At 41.8% G+C, this 18,140-nt stretch overlaps 1 protein-coding gene across 1 annotated transcript in view; it reads left to right on the top strand.

Moving 5' to 3' along the window:
* LOC136875953 (serpin B6) overlaps positions 1–18,140 on the top strand; it is a 177,103-nt gene that overhangs the window by 130,121 nt on the left and 28,842 nt on the right. The window contains exons 6-7 of the mRNA XM_068228277.1: positions 2,902–3,110; positions 14,111–14,299. Coding sequence (XP_068084378.1) covers positions 2,902–3,110; positions 14,111–14,299 — 398 coding nt within the window. The remainder of the gene's footprint in view (positions 1–2,901; positions 3,111–14,110; positions 14,300–18,140) is intronic.

Genomic DNA, 18,140 nt, shown 5'->3' with positions numbered 1-18,140 from the left:
ACCCGGGACCCTCTGAACCGAAGGCCAGTACGCTGACCGTTCAGCCAACGAGTCGGACGGCATGTTAAATGAACTGCGCTAGAGAGGCCATGCGGAGAGAGAAGTTTGACGCACCCAAAGGCTGTGTGTGAGTAAAGAAAAGTGTGTCGAGTGGAAAACTGAAACTTGTGAATTGCTGTGAGTTTAGTGGACGATAAAACACACTATCTTTATGAGTACATTTATACCTAGGCTCTGCTCTGTCAGCGGATGGTGCAAAAGGTGTAGACGTAACGCACAGAATGAATCTTTCACAAGGTAAATGGCATAGTCTTTCTGGATTTTTGTATGACTGACGAATGTCCGTAAGAACAAAGGGCAAGGTATGCAAGACTGCTATTCACTCGGTCATGCTCTATGACAGCGAATGCCGGGCTGCCAAGAAAATCCACATTACCGAGATGCGAATGTTACGGTAGTCAAGGGACAGAGTGCGAAATAAGTACTAGAGAGGAAGTTTCAAAGTTAAGTCCATCACGAAAAAAATATATGAGAACAGGCTAAGGTGGTATTCACGTATGGTACGCTGGCCCTATGAATATTGTCACGTGCCAGCTCTCTGACCATTGCCCACGTCGGTATTCCCTGGAAGGAACTAGGGTGTTTGCTGGGAGCTTCAAGCCTTTGGACATAAGAACAACCTCTCGTCGCTATTGCTCTCTTCGTCTATTTTCTCTAGCATCTTCTGAAAAGCGAAACGATAATATTCTCCTTCCGGCCGCACACCAAAAAGTCTGGAACTTCATCATCGGGGATATAAAGGTGAGTGTCCCACCGGAGTCACTGTCAGAGTATCGTCGTGTTGGAGTGTTCTTCGAATTCGGAGTGGGCTACTGTATGTGGAGTCAGTGTGTTGAACAGCCAGTGTGAGTAGAGTTGGAGAAGTGTTAATTGTCGTTGTTGTGAGAAGTACTGCAGTGCTGGTTAACACTGTTGAGTTATTGATGTTATGTGACCACTGTTTAGTTTTCAGCGTTGAGTTGTTCACTGTGTGGAGCGGCCACGTGAAATGACTGTGTGAGCGAGGGATTTCTCTGGAATCGACCAAAAGAACAGTCATCGTGCGTCGTAACTGCTAACAGATTGTATGTTTGAACTGGTCTGAGTGCAGCTGTTGTGTGAAGAGACTGAGCGTCCAGAGCAAAGTGAAAGTGAGGCCTGTTAATCAGAATTATCACCCTTCCCAGGTAATACCAGGCATCCGGATTACCTGCTGTGAGAAGGACACAGACTTTATAAATAGGCACTAATTATGGAAATGTTGTCATTTAATCTCAAATATAATTGTATGTGTATGTACTAACTGACCCTTTCTGGTTTAAATTAGATCGATAAAACAAAGAGTGCCTTTTTAAGAGTATGAAATCAGAAAGAGCCTATCACCACAAATAAAAGACGCCCTGGAAGACCTCTGACTACCTGGATGACGACTGTACAGAACGATACGAAGAATCTTTGACCAAAGGGAGATTTGGGAATGATCAGACATAAATGGCACCTCCTGATTAAGAAAGCTGACCCCTTTTAACCGGAATAAAGCGAAGAAGGAACTTTAGTTTTAAGGATCGTGATAAGCCTCACAATATATGTAATGTACTTGCTGTTAAATGTATTTGAAAGATGAATATCTAACAACTATTTTTAAATATTTAATTAAATCAATGTTAATATTTCCGGTTGATGAACAATGAGAAATATATACTTTATCTTTGTTTGCAGCTCTGAGGAGGAGTTGATGCAAATGACCTGAAAACGGGAGATGGCCGCCAGCAGATTCGGGCTCCTCATAAACGAAGCTAAGACGGATTACCTCGTTGTGACTCAAAGGCAATGTCAAGCTAAGGTAGCTGAGCATGGGAGATCGGTTCTATAGGAAAGTCTGCGAATTCAAATACCTGGGAGCGCTTTTCACTGACAACTCGTCATGCGAAGTCGAAATCAACGCCAGGATCCAGATAGGAAACCGATCTTTCTACAGCTGCAATTTCTCCACTCCAAATGTTTCTCGAATCAGTTCAAGATTTGACTGTACAAAATCCTGATCCAGCCTGTTGTACTGTATGGCTGTCAGATGTGGAGTATCCGAAATTAGGATTTTCATAAACTCCTCGGTTTTTGAGACAAAAGTTTTACGAAATATCTTCGATCTGGTGTTGGACGCAAACACGGGTGAATGGAGGATCAGACACAATCGTGAGTTAGAGGAACTGTACCGAGATGCCATAGCAGTGACCATCAGGAGCAAGCACGTGGCTAGGATTGAAGACCACAGATAGTCAAGGATGGTCCCCACAGGATGGAGACCCTTTGGTAGGACGAGGAAAAGGTAGAGGGATGGCCTGCATGAGGACCTGCAACGGTCAGCGATAGAAATAGACGAATGGCGAATGGCAGCGCTGGATAGAACACGATGGAGGAGACTTGTAGCGGCGCAGAGTCGGCTAGGCCTGATGGCGTAAAATAAAACAAATAAACTTGTGCTTACATTTTAGAGAGGCTGCCTGGACGAGGCGGCAAAGGCGCGCTCAGAACACCCAGAGAGACGTGGGGTTCGATTCCCCGAAAGGAAGTTGAAAATTAAGAAAAGAGGTTTCCACTTCTGGAGGTTCACACACCCTACAACTAATAGGAGTACCTGTTTAATTCCTGGGTGCAAAGACGGTCGGGCGTAGAGCTAACCAATCTACACCATCAAGTAACGAGGTTACGGATAGTGGAAGCCTTTACCTTCCACCTCTCCAAGGGCCTGTACAGAGTTGCCTTTGCTTTACTTTCTTACTTACATTTTAGGGGGAAGTAAAGGGTAATTTGAAGTATCGATGTCGTTTGTACAAAATTATTTTCTATTTTTTTTTGTTTCAGATGCTATTGATCCTATGGGTCTGATGCTTCTCGTCAATGCTATGTACTTCAAAGGCAAGTGGTCGCACAATTTTTCTCCGGCTGACACCCACTCAGACACGTTTCACTCGTACAATAACAAATCCGTTGATATTGACATGATGTTTACCAGAGGACTGTTTAATTTCGCCGAGTTTGATTCCTATCGAGTCTTGAAAATGTATTATAAGGTAAGACTTTACAGTTCCATTAGTATCACTAAGGAACACTGCCCAAAGTGTACACCCCGATTTTGATTAAACTAGTGTCAGTAAAAATCCTTTTTAAAATGACAAACAATGACGCCTACAGTGTCTAAACCGAGTGAGTGGCTGCGTGGTTTGTATTACATAGCCGTCTCTTTGCATTCGGGAGATAATGGGTTCGAACCCAACTGTCGGCTGCCCGAAACGTGGTATCCCGTGTTTCCAATTTTCACACAAGGTAAATGCTAGTAACGGATGGCTTGATGCTAAAGTGAACCAATTGCAAAATTGGAATTTATCTGTTCCCTATAGTAGAACAGAAATGCAAAAGACAATGTCTCGAGACATCTCTGCAAACTTACAAGTAACAAGAATAATGTACAGGTTATGTATGAATAAAGAAAATATTTCAATTATAACGTTTTTCATTCTTCAAAATCAATGTTAAAGATGATATATAGTTGGTTCACTCTGGCGTCAGACCCTCCGTCTTAGGCAACGGTCGCTTCTTTCCTAGCCCATTGTTGCCATAAGAATTATCTTTGTCGGTGCGACGTAAAGCTAACAGTAAATAAATAAATACAAATCCACAGCTTGTTTCCAGTCATTCGACCGCGTCAAAAATGGAATGAATGAAGTCCCCATCTAGCAGCGAGGATAGGAAATGTACCGGCTGCCGAGGCAATGATTAATGACTGACAGATGCAATGAAATGATAGTGGAGAGTGTTGCTGGAATGAAAGATGAGAGGGAAAACTGTAGTACCCGTACAAAAACCTGTGCCGCCTCCCCTTTGTCCAGCACAAATCTCACATGGAGTGACTGGCATATGAACCACGAAACCCAGCGTGAGACGCCGACGCGCTGCCGCCTGAGCAACGGAAGCTATAAATAAATAAATAAATAAATAAATAAATAAATAAATAAATAAATAAATAAATAAATAAATAAATAAATAAATAAATAAATAAATAAATAAATAAATAAATAAATAAATACATTGTCCACAATCGTCAATGTCCTGGTGAGCAAAGATAACTATATTATTTCGTAACTGTCAACGCTTAGCTGGGTAAAAATACTTGGTTTACTGATACTACTCATCACTCAACCCACTGTAATTGATTAGTGTCATATATTTTAGCGGTTATCTTAAAACTAATCTTCTTAAAAGAGCCTGCTGTTCTGATTTGTTTTATTTAGACTTCAGAGTTTAATAACGTGCCCATTTTCTTCTTCTTCTTCTGTCACTTTTCTTATACCTATAGGGTCGCGAGTGCGAACTGCGTAACTCATGTGGATTTCGCCCTGTTTTACGACCGGATGCCTTTTAATTTTCACAGTTCCCTTATCAGTCTCGAAGCTCTTCCAAGCCCATCTATCCGTAACGTACTAATACAGACTTTCAGTTCATGCCAGCTGCGCAAGGTCCGTGGCTGAATAATCGTCTAACATGCCTCTCCTTGCCGTTGCCTACGAGATATACAAGGCCGGGATATAGCTACTAATTTGCCGCTGAAAAGACGGTTTGGCCGCTAGATGTCAGCTTTCTGTTCTGCTCTTGGCGGATTTTAACATTGTGATGTATTTATTGTTATTATTATTTATTGTCTTGTTTTATATGGCGGGACTCAGGCTATGAAGCCTGCTATTCTGTCCGACCATACATACACCTACATGAAGAGTTGAATATACACGATATTATCTACAACTTAATATCTTAAGGTATCAATTAAATGTTTTAATTAACCTAATAACTTAGCTATGACCTAATCCTACTATGTTATAAGAAATTATTATTACTTATTAACCAGTTTTGACAGAGTTTCTTAAAGCGGAGGTGGTTTGGCACGCTCCTAATTTCAGCAGGTAGGGAATTCCAAATTCGGCTGGCGGCGACTACAAATGATCTACTGTAGCCAGTTGAGCGGAATGGGAATGCTTAGTACTGAGGTGGATGGTGATCTGGTAGGAATACTAGAAGGTGATGCTAGGTAATGGAATTGTGTGGCAAGGTATTCAGGTGTGTTAAGATTCAGTATACGATGTAACAGGGAAACAGTGTGTAAGTTTCGTCGTTCTCTTAAGCGTAGCCATGAAAGCCTACCAAATGCGGGAGAAATATGGCTAAACCTTGGTATATCTGAAATAAATCGAACGCATGCGTTATGTGCCGTTTGGAGCTTGATGGAAAGTGAGGCGTTCAGGTTACTGTATACTGCGTCACAGTAGTCGAATATTGGCATTATCATACTTTGGATAAGCAGTTTTCTTACATTTTGGGGGAGTAAATCTCCGAGTTTCTTAAGGCAATGTAAGGAATGAAACACTCGCTGGTATATACCTGTTACATGATTGTTCCAACTAAGGTTTTTATCCATTATTATCCCTAAGTTTTAACTGTGCCTTTGAATTGTAACTGAGTGCCTCTTAATGTTACTGAGTGGGTATGGGCGTCTGTAAGTCGTGCGTGGGTTTTTTTTGGTAGCTAAAAGAATACACTGCGATTTTTGGGCATTGATTTTTAGTGCATGGTCATCGGTCCACTACATATTCTTCCTAGGTCGTCATTCATATTATTTATTGCAGTCGGTAAGTCACGAGGGTGTACATGTGTATATATTTGTATGTCGTCTGCGTACACATGATATTGACAATGTTTAATTACTTGTGTTAGTCCTGAAATGAAGATCGAAAATAGGAGTGGCGCTAGCACTGACCCCTGTTGCATTCCAGTCTCTACAGATTGTCATGAAGAGAAATTTTCACCTGTAGATACACACTGCCGGCGATCAGAGAGATAGGAATACATCCAGGATAGTGTGCTTTGTGAGAAATTAAGAGCACTTAATTTTGCTATTAGTATGTCCGTGTCGACGCAGTCGAAGGCCTTACTAAGGTCTAGAAGAGTTAAAACAGTAACTTCTCCCTTATCCATAGCTACTCCTATGTCGTTTGTAACTTTAAGCAGTGCAGTAGTCGTGCTATGATTCTTCTAAAACCAGACTGGTATTTGTCAAGAAGCATATTGTTATTTAAATATGCGGTTATTTGTCTGTGAACTATTTTCTCCAAAATTTTGGACAGAAATGGTAAAATGCAAATGGATTGAAAGTCTTTGGGTTCCACGGGATTGTTGGTCTTGGGGAGTGGGCGAACAATTGCACATTTCCAAAGGGAAGGGAATATGCTGGTTATCAGTGAGGTATTAATGATGTCGGTTGGAGTTGGTAGGATTACGTCTAAAGTTTTTAACAGTAGCTGTGGAACAATCTCGTCACATCCTGTCGCAGTTGTCTTTATTGATCGTGCAATTTGTCTCACTTCTGCAGGAGTTACGAGGGAAAAATATAACTTTTCTCCTCCATTATTAGTATTGCCATTGTGTAGAATTTTGTTAATCGTCCGTTCTTTTGTTGCCTCGTCAATGTTAACGGATCTTGTAGTAAAGTATTGGTTTAAATCATCCAGTGATAGTTTAATGTCAGCAGTATGTATTTTATTTCCACATATGCCCATTTTGTTAATGGTTTTCCAGATTGTTGTCGTGTTCCGGGTTAGCAAAATGTTCTGTGAGTGTCTTATTTCAGCATTCCTTACGGCCTGTGTGGTCCTGTTACGAAGGGTCTTGTACAGGTCAAATTCGTTTGGTATTTGGCTAGTTTTAAATTTTCTCAAAGCTTTGTCTCTCTCTGTCATTAAGTATCGTATTTCCTGAGTACTCCTGTACGGAGTAATTGTGATGTTGTGTTGATTTTATGCAATTTATTGTGCGTATTGTTTGTGTCGGCAAGTGTCCGTGAGGTTGAAAAGCATGGTGCAGTGTTGTGTACCTCTATGTACTTCGGATACCGCTAAAAAGCAAGAAAATGTGACGTTTCATAATTTTCCTTCGGAGTGCGGTTTAAGAGAGAAGTGCAGGCAAACTATTTCGAGGCACGAGTATGTAGCTTGCATTTTAATACATCCGATTTCAGTGTAAGCATATCAATCAAGCGAATTCTCCCCAACGAAGTTCATTCTGTTTTTAGTGTATATCCTGTTCACAACAGAAAAGTGCCAAACGCAAGAAGGCTCCAGCTCCTAAAAAATACCGGATTGCCATCATAATTTAGTAACATTTCTGATTGAAACAACTATGAACGTACCATATCTTCAGCATATAACTGATCTACGTCACCCACAAACAAGAAAGAAGTACCGTACCTACAAGTCTCGTTTCTATGTCAAGGAAAGGCTACGATTATAGGGGCCTATATGTTAAATCTAAATATATATTGATGAGATTTCAAATGCCAGATTATGGACAACAATCTTTATATTGAGAAGTAGGATACGGTAATGAAAACAGAATTTTTTTTAAGGTATCTGAACTTGACCAAAAATAAACCAAATTGAAAATAATGGTACAAATTATCATTTAGAAGCTTTATTCCTGTTAGAACAAACTGAATCTTACAGGAAGAAAAAGTGAAATACGGAGAAACGACGCTAAAAATGTGCGTCCTCTGGCATAGGAAAGCATCTACCAGTTACAGATTTGAGATCCTTGCAATGCCTAATTGTACCACACCAGACAATGCTGAAAAATTGTACAGGATTGTCTAATGGCAAAACGGGCATAACATCGCTCTCCAAACAGCGGCTTCAATACGAATGTCGAAACATCAGATGTGTGGAGGAAGAGGTAGGATAGCTGATAATTTATAAGATGGCGATTAAACCCAAAGTTATTTATGACCGTAATCTAGATCAGTTTATCTGATACACTGAGGCAGCATTAGAGAAAACGGGAAGAAGTGACAAGCTCGCTAATGTACTTCTCTGATTCTTTCGTGAATTACTTATTTCGTTTAAACAAAGTGTAAGAAATACGTTGTAGAAAGTAAGTCATAAAACTACTCTTGGTCTATTTCTTTATCTCACATCTGTTTGGTGTCTTCTGAAATTGCTAGTTTTAATGAATGGAACGTGTTGCAATGAGCGGGCGAGACGACTCAGTAAAGAGAACTCTAGCGGCGCTTGTCGGAAGTATATCGAGGCCGAGTGTAGTGTGCTGTCTTTCCCGACCTTACGTATCATGTAGGCAACGTCCTTGCAAAGGGAGCTCTCCGTCCGTACCTAGGCAAGAGGAATTGTGAGGTGTGGTGGGAGATGTCGGCCAGCACGAAGACGAAGTCAGAAAATCACAGAACCAGGTATATGTGCTAGGCGCATGCGTAATACGCTATTCTCGCTCGTCTTCGTAACTGCAAGTCGTGTTGTTTGGGTTAGAAAACTGGCAAGCATCATTGCTACCAAAAGTCACATTATACTGCCAAACTCCGACACATATTTTCCGTTAATTTTCTCCCAAATATGTCAGTACTTACTAAACATCTATCCATTTGCTTCCTTTGGGGTAATTACTTTTTGGAAGGAAACTTAACTTGAAAGTCATCGAGACAAAGCGTACCAGGAAGGTAATAACGATGAAACTGATAATTGCCTAGCTCACACGAGTTCTTAAAATTAAGTTACCAATGTTATCAACAATGCGAACGTACATCCTTTAAGTCTCCTCGTATTTTTCAACTGTCTACAAAAGTTTGTTGAGCCATCGGCGACGAAAGTCACGAGCCGCTACTCATTCATCAAAATCGGAATGTAAAATTTAGGCAGTGTTCCTTGTTATATGTAGACATGTTTATTAGTTTGTGTTCGACCATACTATAATGCGCTAATTACATGTGGCGTAACTGTATCCTTATTACACGGACATTCATCATAGTTCTGTTGTTATTCGAATGATCGATTTCTAGCTAGTCATATCTGCGATATCTGATGTCGATTAATATTGTACAAAATCAAATAAACATTAACCCAACTTCGACTTCGAACACTCCATTCCCGAGTTAAATTTCACAAACTGCACAATCAGTAACCAGTATTTGACATAAAATCAATTCTGTTCAGGTTAATAATATAATAAATTTATTCCATTACCAGTGTTTTAATAGTGAATAATTATATTTTCATTTCAGTGATGTACATCTTGTAACGAGGTGTGTCAAATGAATGAAGAGTTGCTATAGTAGCTCCGGTGTGCAGGAGAAAGGGTCATAAACATAAAGCGGATAATTACAGAGCAGTCAGCTTGACATATGTAGTATATAAGCTTTTGGAAAGCATTACTACTTATTATCAGTCAATAAATCAGTCAACATTGATCTGCATTTAGAGCTGTCGCCCAGATGGCAGATTTCTTATAACTTCTATACCTAATCTGTTCATGATCTCAAAGAAATTCGAAATTAATTACATATCTATCTTGATAAATTATTCCAATCCCTAATTCCTCCTCCTATGAACGAGCATTTGCCCCAACGTGCCCTCTTGAATTCCGACTTTACCTTCATTTTATGATTTTAGACATGATTTTTTTATATTACTAAATGATTTTATAATGAGCTTCCGTGGCTCAGGCGGCAGCAGTCTGGCCCACGGGCGCCCTTAGGATAGTTTGTAGGAGGGGGGTGCTATACCTGGGGGTATGTAGTATTTTTAAGATTTTGGAAGATGAATGTCGACTTGTATTCCATGGTAGAATACCGCACACGGTATCCCTTATCACTTCTACGTAATACCGATTTTTAAACCACTTTCTTGAAAGGAAAACAGCTGACTATATTATATTTTTTCCTTTCTCTGAGAGGTAGAGGTGGGGGGGCGTCCCCACCTTGCCCCCGGGTATGGGCGCCCATGGCTGGCCTTTCACCGCTGGGTTCCGTGGTTCAAAGCCCGGTCACTCCATGTGAGATTTGTGCTGGAAAAAGCGGAGACGGGACAGGATTTTCTCCGGGTGCTCAGCTTTTCCTTGTCATCTTTCATTCTAGCAACACTCTCCAATATCATTTCATTTCATCCGTCAGTCATTAATCATTGCCCCAGAGGAGTGCGACAGGTTTCAGCAGCCGGCACAATTCTTATCCTCGCCGCTAGATGGGGCTTCATCCATTCCATTCCTGATCCGATTGAATGTCTGGAAACAGACTCTGGGTTTTTACTTTTCAAATGGTTTTATAGAAGACAGTTTGGGTTTAGGAAAGGTTATTCCGGCAAGGTTCAACTTGCAGGATTCCAGCAAGATATAAGATATATTTTACATTCAGCAGGTCAAATGGACTGTATCGCTATTGACTTATCCCAGACCTTTGACAAAGTAGATCACGGAAGATTAGTGACCAAAATGAGGTCTACTGGACTGGACAAATGAGTGACTGAATGGGTGGCTAAGTTTCTAGAAAACAGAACTCACATAATTAGAGTAGACGATGCATTATCCGGTTCAGTAATGATTAAGAAGAGAGTCCATCAAGGCAGTTGTACTGGACCTTTGGGTTTTCTGATACGTGCAAATGACATGAGTAAAGAACGGAAATCACAAATATGGATTTTTGCGGATGATCTTGTACTGTGGGTGACTGCGTAAAGAGATGGACAGCATATGATGGTATGATGGTAAATGGGGTGAAAAGTCAGGTTGGGGTCGTAGCTATCAGCCTGCATTAGGGAAATAGTGGGTTCGAACCCTTCTGTCGGCAAATCCTGGGGATGGTTTTCCGTTGTTTACCATTTTCACACCAGGAAATGCTGTACCTGTACCTTAGCTAAGGCCACGGTCGCTTCTTTTCCACCCCTAGCCTTTTCCTGTCCCATGGTCGCCATAAGACCTATCTGTATCGGTGCGACGTAAAGCAAATTGAAAATGTCAGGTTGTAAGTTTCACCAAGGGGAAAAGTCCTCTCAGGTTTTATCACTATGTTGATGGGGTGACAGTAACTCATGGTGGTCACTGTAAGTAATCAGATAAACGATATTATAAATAAAGGTTACAGATCTCTTCTTACGGTTATGAGGGTATTGAGGGGTTTTAAGTGCGTAAAGGAGAGGGCGTATAAGTTACTGGTAACACCCCAGTTAGAGTATAGTTCTAGTGTATGAGACCCTCACCAGGGTCACTTGATTTGGGAAAAGAAAAAGATCCGAAGGAAAGCAGCAACATTTTTTCTGGGTCATTTCCAATAAAGGAGCAGCGTAACAAAAATGCTGCAAATTTTGGACTGGGAAGACTTGTGAGTAAGGAAACCACCCGCTCGACTAAGCGGTATGTTTTGAGCTGTCAGTGGAGAGATGGCGTGGAACACCACTAGCAGATGATTAAGCTTGAGTGGAGCTTTTAAACACAGGAAAGATCACAATAAGAAGATAAAGTTGGAATATTATTCTTATTCTTATTCTTGATCTGTTTACCCTCCAGGATAGGTTTTTCCCTCGGACTCAGCGAGGGATTCCACCTCTACCTCCTCAAGGGCAGTGTCCTGGAGCGTCAGACTCTGGGTTGGAGGATACAGCTGGGGAGAATTACCAGTACCTCGCCCAGGCGGCCTCAGCTGCTATGCTGAACAGGGGCCATGTGGGGGATGGCAAGTTTGGAAGGGAGAGACAAGGAAGAGGGAAGGAAGCGGCCGTGGCCGTTAAGTTAGGTACCATCCCGGCATTTGCCTGGAGGAGAAGTGGGAAACCACGGGAAAATCACTTCGAGAAGAGCTGAGGTGGAAATCGAACCCACCTCTACTCATTTGACCTCCCGAGGCTTAGTGGACCCGTTCCAGCCCTCGTACTACTTTCCAAATTTCGTGGCAGAGCCGGGAATCGAACCCGGACGTCCGGTGGTGGCAGCCAAACACACTAATCACTACACCACAGCGGCGGACAAGTTGGAATTCAAGAGGACAAAAATACTCGTTTATAGGGAGAATTAGAGAATGGAATAATTTGATGATGATGATGATTGTTGTTTAAAGGGGCCTAACATCTAGGTCATCGGCCCCAATGGAATAATTTACCAAGGGAGATGTTTCATAAATAATTTCCAACTCCTTTGACATCATTTAAAAAAAGACTAGATAAAAGATTAGGAATATGTCACGTGGGGGACAACCATATATGCTGATCAGTGGCAATTGATTGATTGATTGATTGATTGATTGATTGATTGATTGATTGATTGATTGATTGATTGATTGATACTTGTTGTAAAGTTTATTTGTTTTGATATTATATCGAAGTAGGCTTATGCTTAGATGATATACACACGGTGTTGCACTTTAATGAAATACCGATTAGAAGAAGAAAGTACATCCCTAGAAATACATTGTGAAAACTCAAAATTTAGACATTTGATTACGTTGGAATAAAAAATGCTTTTACTTTGCGAATAACGAAATCACTCAAATGTTTTACAGTGTTGACAAAAAAAGACAAGGTTAGCAACCCAGGGCGTTCTTACATCACCACTAAAAGAGTGCGAAATGAATTTATGAATGTGAACAGATGGTTTTGTTGTAGTAAGGTTTGGATGTATGTTGTCAGATTTTATAGACGTTGCCAGGTCAATATCTTTAACGATGGATGCATATCTGCGAAGAAATGCACTCGCAGAATAGAGATAAGGCTCTGTATTTGCCGGAGCCATGCGCCTTGCCTTTGGAATGAGCACATCCTCACCAGTCAGCCTGCTGAATGGTGGACAGGCTTTCTGACAGTTTCACGAAGTGACATCTGAATGGGGATGAAATTTAGTCACACTTTTTTTTTCTAGTGGCATAACGTCGCACTGACACAGATAGGTCTTATAGCGACGATGGGGTAGGAAAGGGCTATGAGTTGGAAGGAACCGGCCGTGGCCTTAATTAAGGCCCCAGCATTTACCTGGTGTGAAAATGGTAAATCACGGAAAACTATCTTCAGGGCTGCCGACAGTGGGATTCGAACCCACTATCTCCCGGATGCAAGCTCACAGCTGCGCGCCCCTAACCGCATGGCCAACTTGGCGGTAGTGACACTTTTACGGAATGGTCATTGTAAATGGAAATCCGAGGTTTGGATTATTAAACCCCTGGCACGAGAGTAAAGGTAGAGGGATGAGTTTAATCTTATTGGAGTTCGGGTTAATGGGAAAATTCCTTCGACTATGAAACTTCCAAACATAAGGGGACGGGTTGGTAAAAAAGGTCACTGCTCACTGTTACCTAACCTAATTAATGTAAATTGTAAAGATTCTACATAAAGACTTCATATGAGTTCAAACCCCACTGCTGGCAGCCGTGAAGAAGGTTTCCCACGGTTTCCCAATTTCACACCAGGCAAATGCTGGGGCTGCATCTTAATTAAGACCTTTCCTATCCCGTCGTATCCATCAGACCTATCTGTGTCAGTGCGACTTAAATCAAATTGTAAAAAAGGAAATAAATAATCAACGGTCTACTCATGCGTTTCTTCTCAAGTGACAAACTTGGGCAAATATTCGTTTATAGGAAAAGGAATTACGGATCGGAAACTGCCACCTGGGCAACAGTCCTAAATGCAGATCATTGGTAAATGATAATGATGATGATGATATTTATGTTAAGAATGCTCCTAAAAATACACTAAATATCACTAAAATATCTCAAGCCTTTTCTGAGTTACGGTGGAACAAACCTATTTGCAAACATCACACACACTCAAGAGATTCTTTTATTAACTAGCTTCGTAATGTCAAATTCATTGCCTGTATCTCATTTCTGTCAAAGACCATTACCTTAGACTTACTGGCATTAATTTTCATGAAGTAACTAAAGAACATGATTTCCATGTTCGACAAAACTAACTTGATGTCATCTTCACTTTATCTTATCATTGCTATGAGATCCTCATACCTCAACATACAAACCTTTTCACTTCATTCTTTTTATATTAGTAAGATATTGATTCTAAACAGTGTGATTAATTTTATGTTTTATCTCTATCCTACACATTCGTGCGGCTATTACACGCTATTTTAAAGTGACGACCCACCCAATTAATTTGAAGGTGTGTGTGGCTTATCGACTGGAAAGCTCATGTTAACTCTAAGTACCTTGATCATTAGTTTACTTTGATAATCTCTTCGTTTCCTACAGAATCGGAACATCAGTATGGTGGTGTTACTCCCCAATGAAATCAGTGGCATAACAGGTCTCGAGGAAATTCTTCCATCCTTGGATTGGACGTCCATTGATAAGAAAAGCGCACTACCTTCAACGGTGGAACTTTCGTTACCCAAGTTCAAGATGGAAACACAAGTCAAAATGAAGGACATACTTATTGAGGTAATGCTATCTAATTTGCTACTCTAACTTCTGTGTCTGAGCTTTTAGTCATGGCTGGGAAGTAATTGAGAAAATATAATCCAGTAACTCATGACGAGTGTATTTTCAGTAATATTGACCTTGAATCATTACTTTTTCCTAAATATAAATTTTATATTACTTCTTACATAAAATTGTGAAAATAAAAATCCACATCCTGTTTCCAGTCATTCAACCGGGTCAGGAATGGAACGAATAAAGCCCCCAGCTAGCGGTGAGGATAGGAATTGTGCCAGCTGCCGAAGCCTGTCGCACTCCTCTGGGGCAATGATTAATAAATGACAGATGAAATGAAATGGTATTGGAGAGTGTTGCTGGAATGAAATATGAGAGGGAAAACCGGATTAATCGGAGAAAAACCTATCCCGCCTCTGCTTTGTCCAGCACAAATCTCACAGGGAGTGACCGGGGTTTGATCCACGAAACCCAGCGGTGTGAGGCCGGCGCACTGCCGCCTGACCCACGGAAGCTCTCCATAAAATTGTAATCGTTACATTCTAGCCATTGATTTAGATCACGCCGGGCTGAGTGGCTCAGATGGTTAAGGCGCTGGCCTTCTAACCCCAACTTGGCAGGTTCGATCCTGGTTCAGTCCGGTTTTATTTGAAGGTGCTCAAATACGACAGCCTCGTGTCGGTAGATTTACTGGCACGTAAAATAACTCCTGTGGGACTAAATTCCGGCTCCTCGGCGTCTCCGAAGACCGTAAAAGTTGTTAATGGGACGTAAAGCAAATAACATTATTATTATTATTATTATTATTATTATTATTATTATTATTATTATTATTATTATTATTATTTAGATCACACGGAAGTAGAAACGCGGAAAAATGTAATGATAATGAAATAACATTTTAATTCTACTGCATCAGAACCAGTAGCTTCATTAATTCTGGATGAGGTACTTTCTTACATCTCTAGTACTTCCAAAGACATCATACTTACGCGAACAATATTCTTTCTTTCTTTCTTTCTTTCTTTCTTTCTATCTTTCTTTCTTTCTTTCTCTCTTAATCTGCTTACCCTACAGGGTTGGTTTATCCCTCGGACTTAGCGTGGGATCCCACCTCTACCGCCTCAAGGAAAGTGTCCTGGAGCGTGACACATTCGGTCGGGGATACAGCTGGAGAGGATGACCGGTACTTCGCCCAGGCGGCCTCATCTGCTACAGTATGTTGAACAGGGGCCTTGGTGGGTGATTGGAAGATTGGAAGGGAGAGACAATGAAGAGGGAAGGAAGCGCCCGTGGCCTTAAGTTAGGGACCATCCCGGAGGAGAAGTTGGAAACCACGGAAAACCACTTCCAGGATGGATGAGATGGGAATCGAAAACCCCACTACTCATTTGACCTCCCGAGGCTGAGAGGACTCCGTTCCAGCCTTCGTACCACTTTTCAAATTTCATGACAGAGCCGGAAATCGGACCCGGACCTCCGAGAGTGGCAGTGAATTACGCTAACCACTACACCACAGAGGAGGTCAGAAAGCAAATTGCGTTTAAATAATGTTCTCTCGGGATTGGCTAACCTGCTTGACAATTTTTATATACTACTACTACTACTACTATTTCATTCCTCCCCTGAAGGGGGAGGCGGGCCTCTTAGACAGTGACGCCGTCTCTCAGGCCGGGAGATCTGTGACGGTGAAGGAGATGCTCGGAGAAGGGGGGGGGGGTTGGCTGCCGTGGTCTATACTCGGAACTGTCCCGGCATTCGCCTTAGTGCAGGAGAATGGAAAACCACTGGAAATCATTCTCAGGACAGCCGACGGTTGGGGCCAGCCGTGAGGTCCAGCCCTGTCCCGTCTCCCGAATGCAGAGGCGTAGAGCCACGGTAGAGCCGTTGCCACCTCTCCTCTGCTCGGTTGACGGGTCAGAGTGCACAGCTGTTGAACCATGGACCACTTAAGGGCCGAGACCCACTCTGCGTCTACAGACCATGTTTTACCTGACTTGTTTATCATTCATTGAAGACTGAAAAGTCTATAGCGATCTAATTCATTTTAAGTAATGGAATTATGGAAAATTTGCAGATTGAGAAGGGTTGTAAATGAAAGTAAGTAATCCTCATCACGAAGCGCAGGTCACCTATGGGTGTCAAACCAAAAGACCTGCATCTGGCGAGCCGAACATGTCTTCGGACACCCCCGAGCTAAAAGCCATACGCCATTTCATTTCTTTCATTCTTTCAGACTGTTCTCAAATCAAAATGTTTCTGAGTTTAACATCCCCCGCATTGAGAACATTATCAGTAATGACACTGAGAGTTCCAATCAGCATTAAAGTGAATAACTGCGAGAACTTTTATGGCTAGTTCCATATACAGACTCGCCAAGAAACATCGAACAAAAAATAGACGTCACCCGTCTCAGTGGAAAAGTCCGGTAAAGTATGACTGCCATGGCTAAATGGTTAGCGTGCTGAACTTTGGTCACAGGGGTCCCGGGTTCGATTCCCGGCGCGGTCTGGGATTGTAACCCTCATTGGTTAATTTCCCTGGCACGGTGGCTGGGTGTATGTGATGTCTCCATCATCATTTCATCCTCATCACGACGCGCAGGTCGCCTATGGACATCAAATCAAAAGACCTGCACCTGGCAAGCCGAACCCGTCCTGGGATCTCCCGGCACTAAAAGCCATACGCCATTTCATTTTTTTTTTTTTTTTTGCTAGTTGCTTTACGTCGCACCGACACAGATAGGTCTTATGGCGACGATGGGACAGGGAAGGGCTAGGAGTGGGAAGGAAGCGGCCGTGGCCTTAATTAAGGTACAGCCCCAGCATTTGCCTGGTGTGAAAATGGGAAACCACGGAAAACCATTTTCAGGGCTGCCGACAGTGGGGTTCGAACCTACTATCTCCCGAATACTGGATACTGGCCGCAATTAAGCGACTGCAGCTATCGAGCTCGGTCATTTCATTTTTATCAACACGGAAAGGAGTATGTTTCCAGAAAAGAAAGAAAAACAGTCTTAACATTGGAAGACTGTTCAAATGCTTGTAAGTTCCATTGTGCTTCCAACTCTACAGAAGACGAATTCTTATTATCAGTAAACCACAAACAGAAACATTATTTCTTAATACCAGACAGTATTTATTCTAAAAGAGGTGTAAATAAATGGTTCAAAGCGCTCTAAGGCATTCAATAACTGTACAGAAGACGAATTCTTATTATCAGTAAACCACAAACAGAAACATTATTTCTTAATACCAGACAGTATTTATTCTAAAAGAGGTGTAAATAAATGGTTCAAAGCGCTCTAAGGCATTCAATAATAATAATAATGTTATTTGTTTTACGTCCCACTAACTACTCTTTTACGGTTTTCGGAGACGCCGAGGTGCCGGAATTTAGTCCCACAGGAGTTCTTTTACGTGCCAGTAAATCTACCGACACGAGGCTGACGTATTTGAGCACCTTCAAATACCATCGGACTGAGCCAGGATCGAACCTGCCAAGTTGGGGTCAGAAGGCCAGGGCCTTAACGGTCTGAGCCACTCAGCCCGGCTAAGGCATTCAAATATGAATTTCTTAAAAATGATTGCCTTTGTTTTTGTGCACACTAGTTGTAAGCCAGAAACCTGTTTATAATGTCCGTAAGTACAAAAGTGTCCACCTCTGTGGTGTAGTGGTTAGCGTGATTAGCTGCCACCCCCGGAGGCCTGGGTTCGATTCTCGGTTCTGCCACGAAATTTGAAAAGTGGTACGAGGGCAGGAACGGGGTCCACTCAGCCTCAGGACTTCAAGTGAGTAGCCATCCTCGAAGTGATTTTCCATGGTTTCCCACTTCTCCAGACAAATG

Source organism: Anabrus simplex, chromosome 6, assembly GCF_040414725.1.
Source record: "Anabrus simplex isolate iqAnaSimp1 chromosome 6, ASM4041472v1, whole genome shotgun sequence".
NCBI lineage: Eukaryota > Metazoa > Arthropoda > Insecta > Orthoptera > Tettigoniidae > Anabrus > Anabrus simplex.
The sequence above is the reverse complement of the archived record's forward strand: the minus strand, read 5'-3'. Positions and strand labels throughout refer to the sequence as shown.